This window comes from Ranitomeya variabilis, chromosome 1 (assembly GCF_051348905.1).
Source record: "Ranitomeya variabilis isolate aRanVar5 chromosome 1, aRanVar5.hap1, whole genome shotgun sequence".
Lineage (NCBI taxonomy): Eukaryota > Metazoa > Chordata > Amphibia > Anura > Dendrobatidae > Ranitomeya > Ranitomeya variabilis.
The window spans coordinates 955862539-955880694 of record NC_135232.1 but is presented as its reverse complement, the minus strand read 5'-3'; the positions used below and the strand labels follow the sequence as shown (position 1 = coordinate 955880694).

The following is an 18156-nucleotide window of genomic DNA, read 5'->3' as shown; positions in this document are numbered from 1 at the left end:
GTAACAAAAGCAGGGCAGAGCGAATCACTTTAATTATAAGAGGCCAAGTAATTGTGTTGTATGCAGGTATTTGCATCTTTACCCAAAATGCATAAATATTACAGCAGTGGGCATATTGCATAGATGGCTTATCACTTTTTATTCTCCACACACACTCTTAATCCTCTGATCTTTAATTAGCAGTTCCAATTTACAATGTAATTGACTTCTTTCAACAGTTTTAATAGGCTTTAAAGGAGCAAACCCAAATACCAGACAGAGGACACAAATGCCATCCTGTCCTATGTATAAAAAGAAATGTGAGCCTCATGGATAGCAGGTGAATTTTAATGTACAAATAGTAGTGGTGATTTGATTTTTGATGCCATTTGTCATTCCCAGAATCACATTATTTTGTACTATCAATAATAAATGCATACTTATTGTTCATATACTGACTATGATAATAATTTTTGCCCCTCTGTGCATACAGCTTCATATAGCTAGATTGGTCCTATTCTTATCTGCTTAAACTGGATTTCCCAGCATCACTTGCTGCAGAACTCCTCCCCCCCCCCCTCCTGTTCTATGCTTCTGTGTTTCTCTATTCTTGGACAGTACCCTACATGAGCAATTTTATATTGTGCCATCTACATCAGTATAGCTGTCTGTGTGCTTTTACATGATTATTGCCTGGTTTCTTTAGGAACTCAACTCTCCTACACATCTCCACAACAAAGTTCCTAATTACTAGGCGATGCAGAGTTGTGTTTGTGGCATTCTACTTAGAAATCAGTAATGTGAAACTACAAATGCTGCTGAATTGATGCATATGGCAGAGGATTATTTTCTGTCATATGCATCAACAGAGCAGCATTTGGAGTTTCACATCACTGATCTCTCAGAAGCAGGCAACAAGTAGCTGAATTCATCTCAGCCCCTCTATATTAAGACCCGTCCTGCAGTATATCACTCTTCTACACCGCCCTGTATATAGACCTCTCCTGCAGTCTATCACTTCTCAGTCGCATATATACAGCCCCATCCCATTGAATGTCACTCCTTTCAGCTCCTATATACACAACCCCATAATGCAGTATATCAGACCTTTCAAACCCCTCTATACACAGCTCTATCTTTCAGTATGTCACTCCTTTCAGCCCCATCTTGCAGTATATCTATTGTCTCAGCCTACTATATACAGCCTCATCCTGCAGTATATCTATCCTTTTCAGATCCCTCTATACACAGCCCCATCCTGCAGTATATATCCTTTTCGGATCCCTCTATACACAGCCTCATCCTGCAGTATATTTATCCTTTTCAGATCCCTCTATACACAGCCCCATCCTGCAGTATATCTATCCTTTTCTGATCCCTCTATACACAGCCCCATCCTGCAGTGTATCTATCCTTTTTGGATCCCTCTATACACAGCCCCATCCTGCAGTATATCTCTCCTTTCAGCCTCCTATATACAGACCTATGCGGTAGTGTATCGCTTCTCTTAGTTACCAGCACAGATGTGCACTGTAATGTGGGAGGCCCTGCCCCTTACCATGACACCATCCCACACCAAAACAGCTCTGTTCCAGACAGATCACAGTTATACTGGCAGAAAGCTATCTGAGCAAGCATGTACTGAGCATGACTAACCAGGATTATTCGCAGTATATCTGGATGGTTCCAGTGAAAGCTGGAGGGTAAATAGAGCTTGGGGCAGTGATGTGTGCTATTTGGGGCAGATTGCAAACTGAGTTATATTGGCACAAATGAATAAATATGTGTACACTCTTAGAAAACACATTGTTTTGAGAATAACTATTTAACAGATTTATTTTGTCTATTTTCAATCCACCTTGCTTCACTTTCAAGGAGTTGTCTGCCCAGAATACCCTTTCAGGATGCGACTCCCAGAGTAATAAGCTGACCGCCTCAGTTCTGGCTTCAGGCTTGTCCGTTTAATAGCGAATTTTGCCAGGGCAAGTAGTAGTCAGTCATACACTTTTCTTGCAATATAGTATGACATGTTCGCCATTCAGTTAAATGTAATCCAAGGACGTCTTGAGTCCGTCAGATTAGCAGGCGCTGATACAGAGCAGATTTCCATTCTGGCTTATGGAGGGGAGTCCTAAGTGGGAGACCCTTCTCAATTACATCTCTAGATCTCTATATGCACGAATAAGAAAGACTCTAATTATACAATGGATTTTTCCTCTGAGCAGTGAGCCATTGCTGCAGTCGGTACATGTACCTGGAAAAAAATGTCACGACTTGCTTAGCAATCAATGCTACTGTGCTTGTGACAAGTGACTTTATCATTAAACAAAAAACCTGACCAGAACCTCTATATATTCTGCATAGGTGCACGCTGCAATGACTGCATAGCTGGCAAAAAAAGGACGCAGCAGCACTCTATAGAGACCAATGTATATGCAAACACAAAATTTATCATAATTTCTGAATAAACTCTACCATTTTTTTTAAAAAAGTACTTACAAAAATGAAGGTTCTTAGCGCATAAATTGGCCAATTCATGTGAGCCCATCAACCGCAGCAAGAGAGGCATATTTAGGATTATAGGACCTATCAGAGAAGTGTCATCTTTTTGCGGTTGATGGGCTCACATGAATTGGCCAATTTATGCGCTAAGAACCTTCATTTTTGTAAGTACTTTTTTTTTTAAATAACGTTTTTTTTTTTAATACAGTTTATTCAGCAATTATGTTACATATTTTGTTTGCATATATATTGGTCTCTATACAGTGCTACTGCGTCCTTTTTTGCAAGTGACTTTATCATTGTCCAAAATTGCTACTCGGGCATATCTATGTGCACTGCAAGCCTTTCTGTAGTATCGGTATATTACATGGTTAGGAAGAGTTAAAGTGGGAAATCGTTTCCCCACCCAACCCGAATTTCCCTTTAATTTGTCCCTTACCAGTATGTCCTTAGCTCCATCGCATGTTACCAAAGTGATACCTTGTAAATATTTGGGCACTTTTGTTTCCCATAATATCTCATTTGCATAACACATTTTCTAAATACATGAAGCAGAAAATTGTTATAATGTGCGGATAATGTATACATATCATTATCATGTGATCTATATCCCAGAGAGAATTCTGTGCTGTATTTCACAGAAATGACAGCATGCAGAATGGAAAAGGAGACGACACAGGCTACAGTATTAATAAAAAGGAGCAAGTGAGAGGGCACGCTTTGCTGAGAATGCTCACTGAGCTCAGTCTGCAGCCTAATGTGGATCTCTCCACTCTCCTGACATGTCTGATTTAGTACATGTGATCCCCTGCAGTCTAACCATTATTAGACTCGATCTTGTGCTTTTCTTCCTCCTCAAAATATATACCGTAAATGCTTCCTTCTTGAAGTTGTGTCCCTAGGGACATGAGCGTTTACAAATGTGAATGGTAACTCCTGGTTAGAAATATTTATACATGTTTGATAGGAATTATAAAGCATCAATACAGATCAGAGTTATGGGAAAATATAATCCAAGATTATGTTATGGGGCTGACAATTACTGAAGCCTGCCAGGAGAGCTGTCAGGCATGCCGGAGAAGGCAGATCTTGGAAATTGAGGAAGCAATAGGTTATATAATGGCGGCAATGTCTAATGGCAAATGAGGCCTTGAGGTGCGCTCAAAATGGTCTGCAGGCTTACCATAGGTATGTGTAAGAATATCTCACGGAGATCTTGGACTAGTACAAATTTACAAAATAAGGCAAGAGTTATGCGACCGTAGATTCTCTCATCCGAGGCAATTTGGTAGATTTTGCAATTCCCACTGTGATCAAACTCTGATCATAGTGTGATCCGGTTCCCTTGTATAAGTAGAAGATGTAGAAAAAAAATTCTTCATAATCTCCATTCTATGAGTCACACGGAAATTGGACTGCACTCAGATGCATCTGAGTGCAGTCTGATGCTTTCCACACACCTATTGATGTATAACGGTCACGGATCAAACAGATTTTTTTTTTTCTCGGACTATCTGATGAAGACATTGGACAAATGCACAGCCCCATAATAACTTTTGTCTAAGTGCGTTCCGATAGCACTCTTATTGAAAAATACAGCCGTCTGCCCTAACCCTCAAAGTGCACAATGGGTCACTTAAACGTCTATGGTAGATCTCTGTTGACATCTGCCTTTCAGTTTTCACCAAAAATGCCATGCAAAATAGTATCGCATTCTTGGCTAAATAACGTAAAATTATCTACCCAATTATAGTCAGAGGGGCGGCATTAGTCATGTTACTACTTGGAGGTAGTGTTTTTAGTCAATTACTTCACATGTTAACATTCTCCTTAAGAAAAAATACATGCGGAGACCTAAATGTCCATAGTGATGTAACATTCGCCATGTTAGGCTACTTTCACACTTCCGTCTTCTGGGCTCCGTCGCAATCCGTCGTTATGGGCAAGAAACAGATCCTGCAAATGTGCTCGCAGGATGCGTTTTTTGCCCATAGACTTGTATTAGTGACGGATCGCGACGGATGGGCACACGTGCGACGGATCCGTCGTGTTTTGGCAGACGCGACGCACAAAAAAAGTTAAATGTAACTTTTTTTGTGCGACGTGTCCACCATTTCCGACCGCGCATGCGCGGCCGGAATTCCGCCCCCTCCTCCCCGCTCATCAATATGGGCAGCGGATGCGTTGTAAAACTGCATCCGCTGCCCACGTTGTGCTAAATTTAGCACAACGAACGTCGGGCCGACGGTTTACGAAGGTCCTGTCCTGACGGAAGTGTGAAAGTAGCCTTAGCCGCCAATGTTTGCTGTGTCGGTAACGTAACACATCTATGCCCATCATAGAAAAAGTGTGTGCTGTGGGGCCAGTGTGGCGTACTGACCATGTATGTTTTATGATGTATAAAGCTCCCGAGAGGTATGTGCACCCGGTCAGTATTTGCAGCATAAAATACTTGCATTTTTGGTATGTTTTACCCATTGGGTGAAGTCTGCGGCAAAAATGCTGAAAGAATTGACATGCTGCAGATATAAATCTGCAAGGAAACAAATGAGGAACGTGTGCGCCACACTTCAGGATTCTCATTCATCCAGTGTGACAAGTGTACCTTTTATGGCATTAATGCTAATTTGCACCCAAAATGTAGAATAGTTATACTTTACCACCCAGAGGTTAGCTCACTAGTCCGGTACTGGTAATCATTCATTGTATTTCTTGATAGAGCTATAAGCATTTTTCTTTAGTCTTGCAATAGCTATTCTTTGCAAAAGTGACACCACATCTGTCACAGAGTTCAGTATTTTTAAGCTGCGCTTATTGTTAAATAGATCTCTTAAACCCGATGAGGCTGGTGTATTTGCAGCAATTCTGACATGATTTTCAAACTGTTTTACTGATGTGAAAATTAGCTTTTTATGAGACCAGCTATAGAATGAGAAAGCTCATGTCTCCCACACAGTCTCCACTAACCCATCCTGACAGCTGCAGCTTGTACTGAGCAGTGTGAGATTTCAGTGGCAGCAGGGAGGAGGGACACTGAGGAGCTCTCAGTCAGGTTAAGGCTGCAAATGTTTTGTGTAAGTTTTCAAAAAGGATAATACAGCTATGTTAATATGGATTTTCCTATTACATACAGCAGTTTCATCAGGTCTAATAGATCTAGTTATAATGTATGCAGTCTATATTATAAAGCGTGGTGATACGCCTGCTTTAAATTGAGTTGTCAGCAGCTGATGTTATGTAATTTTGCCTTAATCTTCAAAATGAAGAAGTGACAATTCGTTAAAGAAACAGAAGTCCCTTTTCTTTCATAGCTTTAGAAGTTTTTTGAGTTTTTTTTATGTAAAGCCTTATTCAGTTAGTAGTTTTTGTTCTCTTGCGTGAAAAATGAACTGATTTTCATCAGTTTGTCAAATCAGATGTTCATCGTTATTTGGTAAGTCAGTTTTTATCATCCGTGTTCATCAGTGATTTTCTCGTATGCAAAAAAAAAGGTTTTTTTCTTACCATGATTATTTTTTTTGTGGACACAAGACTATAATAAGTACATGTTCTATCCATGAAAAACATGGATAAAGCACAATCTGTATGTGAAAAGTGGACTTCTGAATGAGGATTGAATAACATCAGAGCATAATGCATATATCATATAAATGTGATAGTATTTTTATATCCAACGTTTTTATAGAGATCTTGACTTTAGGGACATTTTTGTTGCTGCATAGACATGTAGCTCTGTTAGTACAGATTGTTCCAATTCTAATCATATGGAGCAGTTCCTGGAAAAAAATGTTCACAGAACTCTTCAGTCTGCAGAATATTGGCATGCATGTACAATTTATATGTTGAGTAATATGGCAAAGGCGTGGCTGTCTTCTCTCCAGCTGCCAGGGTAAAAGCTTATTTAGGATCAATGTCTTTTGGTAACTGATTGTACCCTTTCTTGTAGATGGTGCCAGAAGGGAAGAAGTCGGAGAAGCCAGTGAAGAAGAAAACTGGTTTGGAGCTAATTCAGAAACGCCATCTGAAGATTCCTTTGGTGATGTACAAGACCATTTTAAATTGTCTCCTACTGATAGGGGTCGAGAGTCACCCACGTCTCCTGATACTTCTTTAGGAAGTGCTACTCCAAGTTTGAATGCTGACCTTGGATTTTTTGAAAATGAAGTTTTTAAAGATGCCTCCCATTGTAAGGAACAATTGTCAACTTCAGCATCCTCGATGGATGAGGATGATCAAGCCAGTGTGACTAAGCCATTAAGTAGTAATCTTCGACGGTTACTGGAAGCTGGTTCTGTTCAGCTGGTATCCGAAGTGTCTACAAATGGCAGGGAAGATCCGCAAGGTCTACAGTTTTCTCCTACATCTCACCATGCAAAGCAGTTGAGTGTTCTTGCTCGAAAACTAGCAGAGAAACAGGAAAACAGTGATCAATATGGAGCTGTACCCACTAACCGGTTTATATGGAGCCAGGATAAATGGCTACAGAACGCAAATAACACGTGTGGTCTGTCACCAGATTCTGCAATCCTTAAACTGAAAGCTGCTGCTAATGCCGTTTTACAAGATCAGTCGCAAATGAGAACAGAAGAAACCCTAAGGTTTGAGACCTTTACGTCACCATTCAGTTCTCAGTCCGCTAGTTCCACGTTGGCAGCCTTGTCTAAGAAAGTTAGTGAGCGAGGTATGACGTTGGGTCAAGAGCGTCATTCACCAGCTGGCCCATTCCTGTCCTTGGCATCAATGACTTCATCGGCAGCTTTACTTAAGGAAGTTGCTGCACGTGCTGCTGGCAGTATGCTTGCAGAGAAAAAAAAGCCCCTCATCTCAGAAGACCCACTACCACCTCCAGAAGAGAAACAAGAAAAGGGAACTGCAGTCCATTCCTTAGAACTGTTATTACTCCCTTCACCAAAAGGAAGGTCTTCAAAATCTGGAGGTCAAGGTACAAATGCATTCCTTTTCCCTATTTCAGAGTTTTTTTTTTAATGTATACAACTGTAAAAATGATTGCTTCCACTGCTCGGTGATAAAGGTCCATCATCTACATCTAGAGGAAGGAAGGTTCAATCATAATCCTAGATGGCTATTCTTTACTGTAAGAACAGTCAGACTACAGAGCCAGGTGACATAATGTTGATTCACCACAAAAGTACAAAAAGGACTTGGATGCCTTTCTTAATAAATATAATATTACAAGTTATGGGCACTAGATTCTGTGATGGGGCTTTGATCCAGGGCACTAGTCTGATTGCCGTATGTTCCAAATTCACTCTAATTTGGAGCTATCATTGCCTGCCCCATGGGGATTTTGAGTTCCTCTGGATCAACATCTTAGGTTATAGGTTGAACTCGATGGACGTACGTCTACTTACTACTTCTATTTTAAATGGTTCTTCCCCAGGATGAACAATTGATCACTGGGAATTTGAATGTTTACTAGGACAGGGTTCCTGTCCCTCAATTCTGCTCAGCTGCTATCAAAATTCAGTGGAGACATGTAAATTAATGCTGCTCTATTAAATTGGATCTACAGCTGGAGAGAATCAGTGCTTCAAAACCACATTTTAGTGAATGGTAAGGGTTTCAGAGGTGAGACCCCCAGTATCAAGCAGAATTTTATCACCTTATTCATTCCTCAGATAGATGATTAATGTCAATTATGGGAAATTCCCTTTTAAAGGGATTGTCCAGTGAAAACAAGTTATCACATATCCTGAGGATAATTGGTAACTTACTAATTGGTGGGGGTCCGATTGTTGGGACCCGCACAAATCAGAAAAATGGGACAATTTGATCCCGTTATAATGGAGCAGCAGTGTGCTTGCTCGACCGCCACTTTCATGGTTCCCTATAGAGCTGCTGTGTGCTCAGCTTTTTCCGGTAGCCTCACAGAGAATGAGTGGAGAGGCAGTCAGGCATCCGATCTGCTGCTCCATTTTGTTTCGGGGATAAAAGTGTTCTGTCAGTGTTAAAAATTCCCTGTTTTGCCTATTGGTGTGATCCTAGTTGTTGGTCTCCCACAAATGAGTAGTTTTATAGATGGGTGATACATTGTTTTCAGAGGACAATCCTTTTCAGATTGTTTATTAGAAAACAATCTTATAGTTATTTAAACAATATTTCCTCTTTCCTGCTGGTTCCATCACACTTTGTAGCCTATAAAATGTATTGAAGTATTTATCAAAATACTATGTTAACAAATGTGTGCCTCATTCACTGCATGATCACCCTTTCCTTCTACCTGCTCTTGTTGCTTAGATTGCTGTTTTTACAGAATGCAGCTCTACTTACTGTGAAGACAAACGTTGCTATATCATCACTACCTGCCAAAGTCATGCATTTCCTGGAGTACTGCAACCTTAATGCGAAACTTTAAGAAGTCTCCGCTTTTTTTCCCCTAATCCCTCCTAATTATGTATGTAATGTAGAGTAAGTGTATGAAAATGCTTATTTGGTCTCCCTTTCCTTTCCAGAGCTGCTTCTGTCCTCTTTTTGACTACATGACCTGAAATTATAATATTCGGCTCACCAGTGGTGTAACTAGAGTCCCATGGGCACAGATGCAAAATTTGGACCAGACCCCTGGCCCATCCAACCCCCGCATGTCGGTCAGCTGTATGGGTCCTTGTAGCGTTCTAAATCCTGGTATATTTGTTCCCCATCCTGGTGTATAGTATGTTCCCCATTATGGTGTATAGTATGTTCCCCATCCTGATGTATAGTATGTTCCCCATCCTGGTGTATAGTATGTTCCCCATCCTGGTGTATAGTATGTTCCCCATCCTGGTGTATAGTATGTTCCCCACCCTAGTGTATAATATGTTCCCCACCCTGGTGTATAATATGTTCCCCACCCTGGTGTATAATATGTTCCCCACCCTGGTGTATAATATGTTCCCCATCCTGGTGTATAATATGTTCCCCATCCTGGTGTATAATATGTTCCCCATCCGGGTATATACAGTGCCTTGCGAAAGTATTCGGCCCCCTGGAACTTTTCAACCTTTTCCCACATATTATACTTCAAACATAAATATGCCAAATGTAAATTTTTGGTGAAGAATCAACAACAAGTGGAACACAATTGTGAAGTTGAATGAAATTTATTGGTTATGTTACATTTTTGTGGAAATTCAAAAACTGAAAAGTGGGGAATGCAATATTATTTGGCCCCTTTACTTTCAGTGGAGCAAACTCACTCCAGAGGTTCATTGTGGATCTCTGAATGATCCAATATTGTCCTAAATGCCTAATGATGATAAATATACCTGTGTGTAATCAAGTCTCCGTATAAATGCACCTGCTCTGTGATAGTCTCAGGATTCTGTTTGAAGCACAGAGAGCATCATGAAGACCAAGGAACACAACACGCAGGTCCGTGTTACTGTTGTGGAGGTTTAAAGCTGCATTTGGATGCAAAATTATTTCTAAAACTTTAACATCCCAAGGAGCACTGTGCAAGCGATCATATTGAAATGGAAGGAGCATCATACCACTGCAAATCTACCAAAACACGGCCGTCCCTTTAAACATTCATCTCAAACAAGGAGAAGACTGATCAGAGATGCAGCCAAGAGGCCCATGATCACTCTGGATGAACTGCAGAGATCTACAGCTGAGGTGGGACAGTCTGACCATAGGACAACAATCAGTCGTACACTGCACAAATCTGGCCTTTATGGACGAGTGGCAAGAAGAAAGCCATTTCTCAAAGATATCCATGAAAAGTGTTGTTTAAAGTTTGCAACAAGCCACCTGGGAGACACCCCAAACATATGGAAGAAGATGCTCTGGTCAGATGAAACCAAAATCAAACTTTTTGGCAACAATGCTAAACGATATGTTTGGCATAAAGGCAACACAGCTCATCACCCTGAACACACCATCCCCACTGTCAAACATGGTGGTGGCAGCATCATGGTTTGGGCTGCTTTTCTTCAGCAGGGACAGGGAAGTTGGATAAAATTGATGGGAAGATGGATGGAGCCAAATACAGGACCATTCTTGAAGAAAACCTGTTGGAGTCTGCAAAAGACCTGAGACTGGGATGGAGATTTGTCTTCCAACAAGACAATGATCCCAAACATAAAGCAAAATCTACAATGGAATGGTTCACAAATAAACATATCCAGGTGTTAGAATGGCCAAGTCAAAACATCCAGTTGAGAATCTGTGAAAAGAGCTGAAAACTGCTGTTCACAAACGATCTCCATCAAACCTCACTGAGCTCAAGCTGTTTGCCAAGGAAGAATGGGCAAGAATTTCAGTCTCTTGATGTACAAAACTGATCGAGACATACCCCAAGCGACTTGCAGCTGTAATCGCAGCAAAAGGTGGCGCAACAAAGTATTACATTAATGGGGCCGAATGATACTGCACGCCCCATTTTTCAGTTTTTTCCACAAAAATTTAACCAATAAATTTCGTTCAACTTCACAATTGTGTTCCACTTGTTGTTGATTTGGTATCTTTATGTTTGAAGCATGATATGTGGGAAAAGGTTGAAAAGTTCCAGGGGGCCGAATACTTTCGCAAGGCACTGTATATATCCCTTTATCCTGGGCTCCATCCCTGTTTATTTGTTCCCCATCCTGAAAAAAGTGTCCTCCATCCTGGTATATATACAGTGCCTTGTGAAAGTATTCGGCTCCCTGGAATTTTTCAACCTTTTCCCACATATCATGCTTCAAACATAAAGATACCAAATGTAAATTTTTGGTGAAGAATCAACAACAAGTGGAACACAATTGTGAAGTTGAACAAAATTTATTGGTTATTTTAAATTATTATTATTATTTTATTTTTAAATTTTTGTGGAAATTCCAAAACTGAAAAGTGGGGCATGCAATATTATTCGGCCCCTTTATCTTAATACTTTTTTGCGCCACCTTTTGCTGCGATTACAGCTGCAAGTTGCTTGGGGTATGTCTCTATCGGTTTTGTACATCGAGAGATTGAAATTCTTGCCCATTCTTCCTTGGCAAACAGCTCGAGCTCAGTGAGGTTTGATGGAGATCGTTTGTGAACAGCAGTTTTCAGCTCTTTCCACAGATTCTCGCTTGGATTGAAGTCTGGACTTTGACTTGGCCATTCTAACACCTGGATACGTTTATTTGTGAACCATTCCATTGTAGATTTTGCTTTATGTTTGGGATCATTGTCTTGTTGGAAGACAAATCTCCGTCCCAGTCTCAGGTCTTTTGCAGACTCCAACAGGTTTTCTTCAAGAATGGTCCTGTATTTGGCTCCATCTATCTTCCCATTAATTTTAACTATCTTCCCTGTCCCTGCTGAAGAAAAGCAGGCCCAAACCATTATGCTGTCACCACCATGTTTGACAGTGGGGATGGTGTGTTCAGGGTGATGAGCTGTGTTGCCTTTACGCCAAGCATATCGTTTGGCATTGTTGCCAAAAAGTTCGATTTTGGTTTCATCTGACCAGAGCACCTTCTTTCAAATGTTTGGTGTGTCTCCCAGGTGGCTTGTTGCAATGTTTAAACAACACTTTTTATAGATATCTTTGAGGAATGGCTTTCTTGCCACTCTTCCATAAAGGTCAGATTTGTGCAGTGTACGACTGATTGTTGCCTATGGACAGACTGTCCCACCTCAGCTGTAGATCTCTGCAGTTCATCCAGAGTGATTATGGGCCTCTTGGCTGCATCTCTGATCAGTTTACTTCTTGTTTGAGATGAATGTTTAGAGGGACGGCCGGGTCTTGGTAGATTTGCAGTGGTATGATACTCCTTCCATTTCAATATGATCCCTTGCACAGTGCTAATTGGGATGTTTAAAGTTTTGGTAATCATTTTGTATCCAAATCCGGCTTTAAACTTTTCCACAACAGTATCACAGACCTGCCTGTTGTGTTCCTTGGTCTTCATGATGCTCTCTGTGCTTCAAACAGAACCCTGAGACTATCACAGAGCAGGTGCATTTATACGGAGACTTGATTACACACAGGTGGATTATATTTATCATCATTAGGCATTTAGGACAACATTGGATCATTCAGAGATCCACAATGAACTTCTGGATTGAGTTTGCTGCACTGAAAGTAAAGGGGCCGAATAATCTTGCACGCCCCACTTTTCAGTTTTGGAATTTTCACAAAATTTTAAAATAACCAATAAATTTCGTTTAACTTCACGATTGTGTTCCACTTGTTGTTGATTCTTCACCAAAAATTTACATTTGGTATCTTTATGTTTGAAGCATGATATGTGGGAAAAGGTTGAAAAGTTCCAGGGAGCCGAATACTTTCACAAGGCACTGTATGTCCTCCATCCTGGTATATACCGTATGTCCCTTATCCTGGGCCCCATCCTGGTATTTATGTCCCATTTGCTGGACCCAATCTTCGTATATATGTTCCTTATCCTGGACCACATACTGGCATATACACCCCCATCCTGTGCACATCCTGGTATACAGCTCTGGCAAAAATTAAGAGACCACCACATCAAAACCTTGTCATGGGCAGCCCAATCTCCAGACCTGAACCCCACTGAAAACCTCTGGAATGTAATCAAGAGGATGATGGATAGTCACAAGCCATCAAACAAAGAAGAACTGCTTAAATTTTTGCGCCAGGAGCAGTGTGAAAGACTGGTGGAAAGCATGCCAAGACGCATGAAAGCTGTGATTAAAAATCTTGGTTATTCCACAAAATATTGATTCTCTTCCTGAGTTAAAGCGTTAGTATTGTTGTTTCTAAATGATTATGAACTTGTTTTCTTTGCATTATTTGAGGTCTGAAAGCACTGTTTGTTTGTTAATTTTGACCATTTCTCCTTTTCAGAAAAAAAAATACAAAATTTATTGCTTGGAAATTCGGAGACAAGTTGTCAGAAGTTTATAGAATAAATGAGTAATTTACATTTTACTCAAAAATATACCTATAAAGAGAAAAATCAGACAAACTGAACATTTTGCAGTAGTCTCTTAATTTTTGCCAGAGCTGTATATACAGTAGGGAAAAATGACTATTTGATACTGTCAATTTTTGCAAGTTTTCCCACCTACAAGGAATGGAGAGGTCTGTAATTTTTATTGTAGGTACACTTCAACTGTGAAAGACAGAATCTTAAAAAAAATCCAGAAAATCACATTGTATGATTTTTAATTAATTAATTAATTAATTAATTAATTAATTAACTAATTAATTAATTAGCATTTTATTGCATAAAATAAGTATTTGATACAATAGAAAAATAGAACTTATTATTTGGTACAAAAACTTTAGTTGCAATTACAGAGTTCTTCACCAAATTTGCACACACTGCAGGTGGGATTTTGATCCACTCTTCCATACAGATCTTCTCCGGATCTTTCAGGTTAGGAACTATCGCGGGGCAACATTGAGTTTCTTAATGGTTGGTAGGGGATCAAATACTTATTTCTCACTAAAAAATGCAAATACATTTATATAATTTATACAATGTGATTTTCTGGATTTTATTTTTGATAATCTGTGTCTCAATGTTAATAGTAACCTACCCTTAAAATTATAGACTGTTCATGTCTTTGTCAGTGATCAAACTTACAAAATCAGCAAGGGATCAAATAATTATTTCCGTCACTGTATATTGATTTTTCTCAGCACACAGCATTCAGTGACTGCCCTGTATATACAGTTAGGTTCAGAAGTATTTGGACAGTGACTGGTCCTTTGACGTGGACTCTGCATGCCACTATTATTGATTTAACCCTTTCACCCCGAAGCCTGTTTTCACCTTCCTGACCAGGCCAATTTTTACAATTCTGACCACTGTCACTTTATAAGGTCATAACTCTGGAACATTTCAACGGATTCCGGTGATTCTGAGATTTTCTTGTGATACATTGTACTTTGTGATAGTGGTAAAATTTCTTTGATATGACTTGAGTTTATTTATGAAAAAAACGGAAATTTGGCGAAAATTTAGCAATTTTCAAAATTTTTATTTTTATGGCTTTAAATCAGTCATACTGCACAACATAGTTAATAAATAACTTTTCCCACATGTCTACTTTACATCAGCACAATTTTGGAAACATAATCTTTTTTGTTAGGAAGTTATAAGGGTTAAAAGTCAACCAGCAATTTCTCATTTTTACAACAACATTTGCAAAACCATTTTTTTAGGGACCTCACATTTGAAGTGACTTTGAGGGGTCTATATGACAGAAAATACCCAAAAGTGACACCATTCTAAAAACTGCACCCCTCAAGGTGCTCAATGCCGCATTCAAGAAGTTTATTAACCCTTCAGGTGCTTCACAGGAATTTTTGGAATGTGCATGAAAAAAATAAACATTTACTTTTCTTTCACAAAAATTTTCATTTACACCTATTTGTTTTTTCTCTTACAAGGGTAACAGGAGAAAATGAGCCATTTATTTTGTTCTGCAATTTCTCCTGAGTACGCTGATACCCCATATGTGGGGGAATGTTTGGGCGCATGGCAGGGCTCAGAAGGGTGGAGCGCCATTTCACTTTTTGAATGCAAAATTTGATGGAATAATTAGCGGATGCCATGTCACGCTTGATGTACTTAAACAGTGGAGACCCCCACAAGTGACACCATTTCGGTAACTAGACCCCTTATGGAACTTATCTAGATGTGTATTGAGCACCTTTAACTCACAGGTGCTTCACCGAAGTTCATAACGTAGAGCCATGGAAATAAAAAAAATCACACTTTTCCCAAATAAATCTTTTTTAGCTCCATATTTTTCATTTTCAGAAGGGTAACAGGAGAAATTGCTCCATAGAATTTGTTGTGCAAATTCTCTTGAGTATGCCGATACCCCATATGTGAGGGAATGCTACACCTATTTTTTTTACTTTTACAAGGGTATCAGGAGAAAATGACACCATTTTGGAAACTAGATCCTTTTGGGATCTTATCTAGATGTGTATTGAGCACCTTGAACTCCCAGGTGCTTCACAGAAGATTATAACATTAAAGGTACCTTCACACTAAGCGACTTTGCAGCGAGAACGACGACGATCCGTGACGTTGCAGCGTCCTGGATAGCGATCTCGTTGTGTTTGACACGCAGCAGCGATCTGGATCCCGCTGTGATATCGCTGGTCGGAGCTAGAAGTCCAGAACTTTATTTCGTCGCTGATCACCCGCTGTCATCGCTGGATCGGCGTGTGTGATGCCGATCCAACGATGTGTTCACTTGTAACCAGGGTAAGTATCGGGTTACTAAGCGCAGGGCCGCGCTTAGTAACCCGATATTTACCCTGGTTACCATTGTAAAAGTAAAAAAAAAACCACTACATACTCACCTTCTGATGTCTGTCACGTCCCCCGGCGTCCACAGGGTTACGCGCTGCTGCCGAGAGCTTCCTGCACTGAATGTGTCAGTGCCGGCAGTAACAGCGGTGACGTCACCGCTGTGCTCTGCTTTACTGCTGGCGCTGACACATTCAGTGCAGGAAGCTCTGAGCAGCAGCGCGTAACCCTGTGGACGCCGGGGGATGTGACAGACATCAGAAGGTGAGTATGTAGTGTTTTTTTTTTTACTTTTACAATGGTAACCAGGGTAAATATCGGGTTACTAAGTGCGGCCCTGCACTTAGTAACCCGATGTTTACCCTGGTTACCCGGGTGCTGCAGGGGGACTTCGGCATCGTTGAAGACAGTTTCAACGATGCCGAATTTGTTCCCCTGATCGTTGGTCGCTGGAGAGAGCTGTCTGTGTGACAGCTCCTCAGAGACCTAAACAGCGACGCTGCAGCGATCGGCTCGTTGTCTATATCGCTGCAGCATCGCTGAGTATGACGGTACCTTAAGCCGTGAAGATAAAAAAAATCACATTTTTCCCACAAAAATCTTTTTTTTTTTAGCTTCAAATGTTGTATTTTCGCAAAGGGCAAAAGGAGAAAAGTTCATAGATATCCCATATGTGGTCAAAAACTACTTTTGAGGCACAGTGCAAAGCTCAGAAGGGAAGTAGTGCCATATTACAGTGCAGATTTTGCAGCACTTGTTTGAGGGTGCTATGTCACTTTGGTAGAGCTTCAGAGGTGCCAGAACAGCAGAACCCCACTTACAGTTAGGTCCATATATATTTGGACAGAGACAACATTTTTCTATTTTGGTTATAGACATTACCACAATGAATTTTAAACAAAACAATTCAGATGCAGTTGAAATTCAGACTTTCAGCTTTCATTTGAGGGTATCCACGTTAAAATTGGATGAAGGGTTTAGGAGTTTCAGCTCCTTAACATGTGCCACCCTGTTTTTAAAGGGACCAAAAGTAATTGGACAGATTAAATAATTATAAATAAAATGTTCATTTTTAGTACTTGGTTGAAAACCCTTTGTTGGCAATGACTGCCTGAAGTCTTGAACTCATGGACATCACCAGATGCTGTGTTTCCTCCTTTTTGGCTCTGCCAGGCCTTCACTGCGGTGGTTTTCAGTTGCTGTTTGTTTGTGGGCCTTTCTGTCTGAAGTTTAGTCTTTAACAAGTGAACTGCATGCTCAATTGGGTTGAGATCAGGTGACTGACTTGGCCATTCAAGAATATTCCACTTATTTGCTTTAATAAACTCGTGGGTTACTTTGGCTTTATGTTTTGGGTCATTGTCCATCTGTAGTATGAAACGACGACCAATCAGTTTTGCTGCATTTGGCTGGATCTGAGCACACAGTATGGCTCTGAATACCTCAGAATTCATTCGGCTGCTTCTGTCCTGTGTCACATCATCAATAAATACTAGTGACCCAGTGCCACTGGCAGCCATGCATGCCCAAGCCATCACATTGCCTCCGCCGTGTTTTACAGATGATGTGGTATGCTTTGGATCATGAGCTGTACTACGCCTTCGCCATACTTTTCTCTTTCCATCATTCTGGTAGAGGTTGATCTTGGTTTCATCTGTCCAAAGAATGTTCTTCCAGAACTGTGCTGGCTTTTTTAGATGTTTTTTTAGCAAAGTCCAGTCTAGCCTTTTTATTCTTGATGCTTATGAGTGGCTTGCACCGTGCAGTGAACCCTCTGTATTTACTTTCATGCAGTCTTCTCGTTATGGTAGATTTGGCTATTGATACGCCGACCTCCTGGAGAGTGTTGCTCACTTGGTTGGCTGTTGTGAAGGGGTTTCTCTTCGCCATGGAGATTATTCTGCGATCATCCACCACTGTTATCTTCCGTGGGCACCCAGGTCTTTTTGCATTGATGAGTTCACCAGTGCTTTCTTTCTTTCTCAGGATGTGCCAAAATGTAGATTTTGCCACTCCTAATATTGTAGCAATTTCTCGGATGGGTTTTTTCTGTTTTCGCAGCTTAAGGATGGCTTGTTTCACCTGCATGGAGAGCTCCTTTGACCGCATGTTTACTTCACAGCAAAAACTTCCAAATGCAAGCACCACACCTCAAGTCAACTCCAGGCCTTTTATCTGCTTAATTGAGAATGACATAACGAAGGGATTGCCCACATCTGTCCATGAAATAGCCTTGGAGTCAATTGTCCTATTACTTTTGGTCCCTTTAAAAACAGGGTGGTTCATGTTAAGGAGCTGAAACTCCTAAACCCTTCATCCAATTTTAATGTGGATACCCTTAAATGAAAGCTGAAAGTCTGAACTTCAACTGCATCTGAATTGTTTTGTTTAAAATTCATTGTGGTAATGTCTATAACCAAAATTAGAAAAATGTTGTCTCTGTCCA

General features: G+C 40.4%; 1 protein-coding gene across 2 annotated transcripts in view; it reads left to right on the top strand.

The window, feature by feature from the left end:
- ZNF827 (zinc finger protein 827) overlaps positions 1-18156 on the top strand; it is a 299492-nt gene that overhangs the window by 83286 nt on the left and 198050 nt on the right. For both annotated transcript variants that reach the window (XM_077279284.1, XM_077279285.1), the window contains exon 2: positions 6428-7423. In XM_077279284.1, the coding sequence (XP_077135399.1) occupies positions 6428-7423 (996 nt within the window). The remainder of the gene's footprint in view (positions 1-6427; positions 7424-18156) is intronic.